Source organism: Apaloderma vittatum, unplaced genomic scaffold, assembly GCF_000703405.1.
Source record: "Apaloderma vittatum isolate BGI_N311 unplaced genomic scaffold, ASM70340v1 scaffold40659, whole genome shotgun sequence".
NCBI classification, from domain to species: Eukaryota; Metazoa; Chordata; class Aves; order Trogoniformes; family Trogonidae; genus Apaloderma; species Apaloderma vittatum.
In genome coordinates, this window is record NW_009737685.1 from 1,536 (window position 1) to 3,055 (window position 1,520).

A 1,520-nucleotide genomic window follows, 5' to 3' on the forward strand; every position below is an offset into this window, starting at 1 on the left:
AGTTCCCAGTGCCGTTCCCACTTCCCAGTTCCCAGTGCTGGTTCACACAGTTTACAGTTCCCAGTTCCTTGTGTCAGTCCCAGTTTCCAGTGCTGGTCCCAGTTCCCAGTTCCCGGTTCCCAGTGCTGGTCTCAGTTCCCAGTTCCCAGTTCCTTGTGCCAGTTCCTGGTTCCCAGTTCCTGGTTCCCAGTTCTCCCAGTTCCGTGCTGTTTCTCAGTTCTCCATTTCCACTGCTGGTCCCAGTTCCTGGTGTTGGTTCCCAGTTCCCAGTTTCTGGTGACAGTCTCAGTTCCCAGTTCCCAGTGATGGTCCCAGTTCCCAGTGCCAGTCCCAGTTCCTGGTTCCCACAGTTTCCAGTTCCCAGTTCCTAGTGTTAGTCCTAGTTCCCGCTTCCCGGTTCCCAGTTCCTGGTGATGGTCTCAGTTTCCAGTGCCAGTTCCAGTTCCTGGTTCCCAGTGCTGGTTCCAGTTGCCGGTCCCAGTTCCCAGTGCCGGTCCCAATTCCCAGTTCCCAGTGCCGGTCCCAGTTCTCAGTTGCCAGTCCCAGTTCCCAGTTCCCAGTGCTGGTCCCAATTCCCAGTTCCCAGTGCTGGTCCCAACTCCCAATGCCGGTGCCAGTTCCCAGCTCCCAGTTCCTGGTTCCCAGTGCCGGTCCCACTTCCCAGTGCTGGTCCCAGTTCCTAGTGCCCATCTCAGTTCCCAGTGCTGGTTCCAGTTCCCAGTTTCTGGTGCCAGTCCCAGCTCCCAGTTCCCAGTTCCTGGTGACAGTCCCAGGTCCCAGTGCCAGTCCCGGTTCCCAGTGCCGTTCCCAGTTCCTGCTGCTGGTTCCCAGTTCCCAGTGCTGGTCCCAGTTCTCAGTTCCTGTTTCCCAGTTCCTGGTCCCCGGTTCCCAGTTCCTGGTTCTCAGTGCTGGTTCCAGTTCCCAGTTTCTAGTGCCAGTTCCATTTCCCAGTGCCAGTCCCAGCTCCCAGTTCCTGGTTCCCAGATCCCAGTGGTGGTCTCAGCTCCCAGTGTCAGTACTATTTCCTGGTTCCCAGTTCCCAATTCCCAGTGCCTGTCCCAGTTCCCAGTGTCTGTCCCAGTTCCTGGTGCTGGTTCCCAGCTCCCATTTCCCAGTTCCAGGTGCCAATCTCAGTTCCCAGTTCCCACTTCCCAGTGCCAGTCCTAGTTCCCGGTCCCCGGTTCCTAGTTCCCAGTTCCTGGTGCCAGTCCCAGTTCTCAGTGCCAGTTCCCAGGTCCCAGTGGTCCCAGTTCCCAGTACCAGTTCCCAGTGGTCCCAGTTCCCAGTGCCAGTTCCTGGTGGTCCCAGTTCTCACTGCCAGTCCCATTTCCCAGTTCCCCTTTCCCAGCTGTTCCTAGTTCCCAGTTCCCAGCCGTTCCCAGTTCCAAGCGGTTCCCAGTTCCCGGTGTTTCCCAGTGCCCAGCGATTCCCAGCTCCCTGTTCCCAGCGGTTCCTGGTACCAAGTTCCCACTGGTCCCAGTTCCCAGTGGCCCCAGTTCCCAGTGCCAGTTCCCAGTTCC

General features: G+C 58.4%; 1 protein-coding gene across 1 annotated transcript; it reads left to right on the forward strand.

The window, feature by feature from the left end:
- Positions 1-404: 404 nt before the first annotated feature.
- On the forward strand, positions 405-1,256 carry LOC104279934 (flocculation protein FLO11-like; the record flags this gene model as incomplete). Its single annotated transcript, XM_009877403.1, has 2 exons — positions 405-644; positions 1,122-1,256. Coding segments are annotated over 2 exons (375 nt in total), but the record flags the coding sequence as incomplete, so codon positions are not given.
- Between the last annotated feature and the right edge of the window lie 264 nt (positions 1,257-1,520).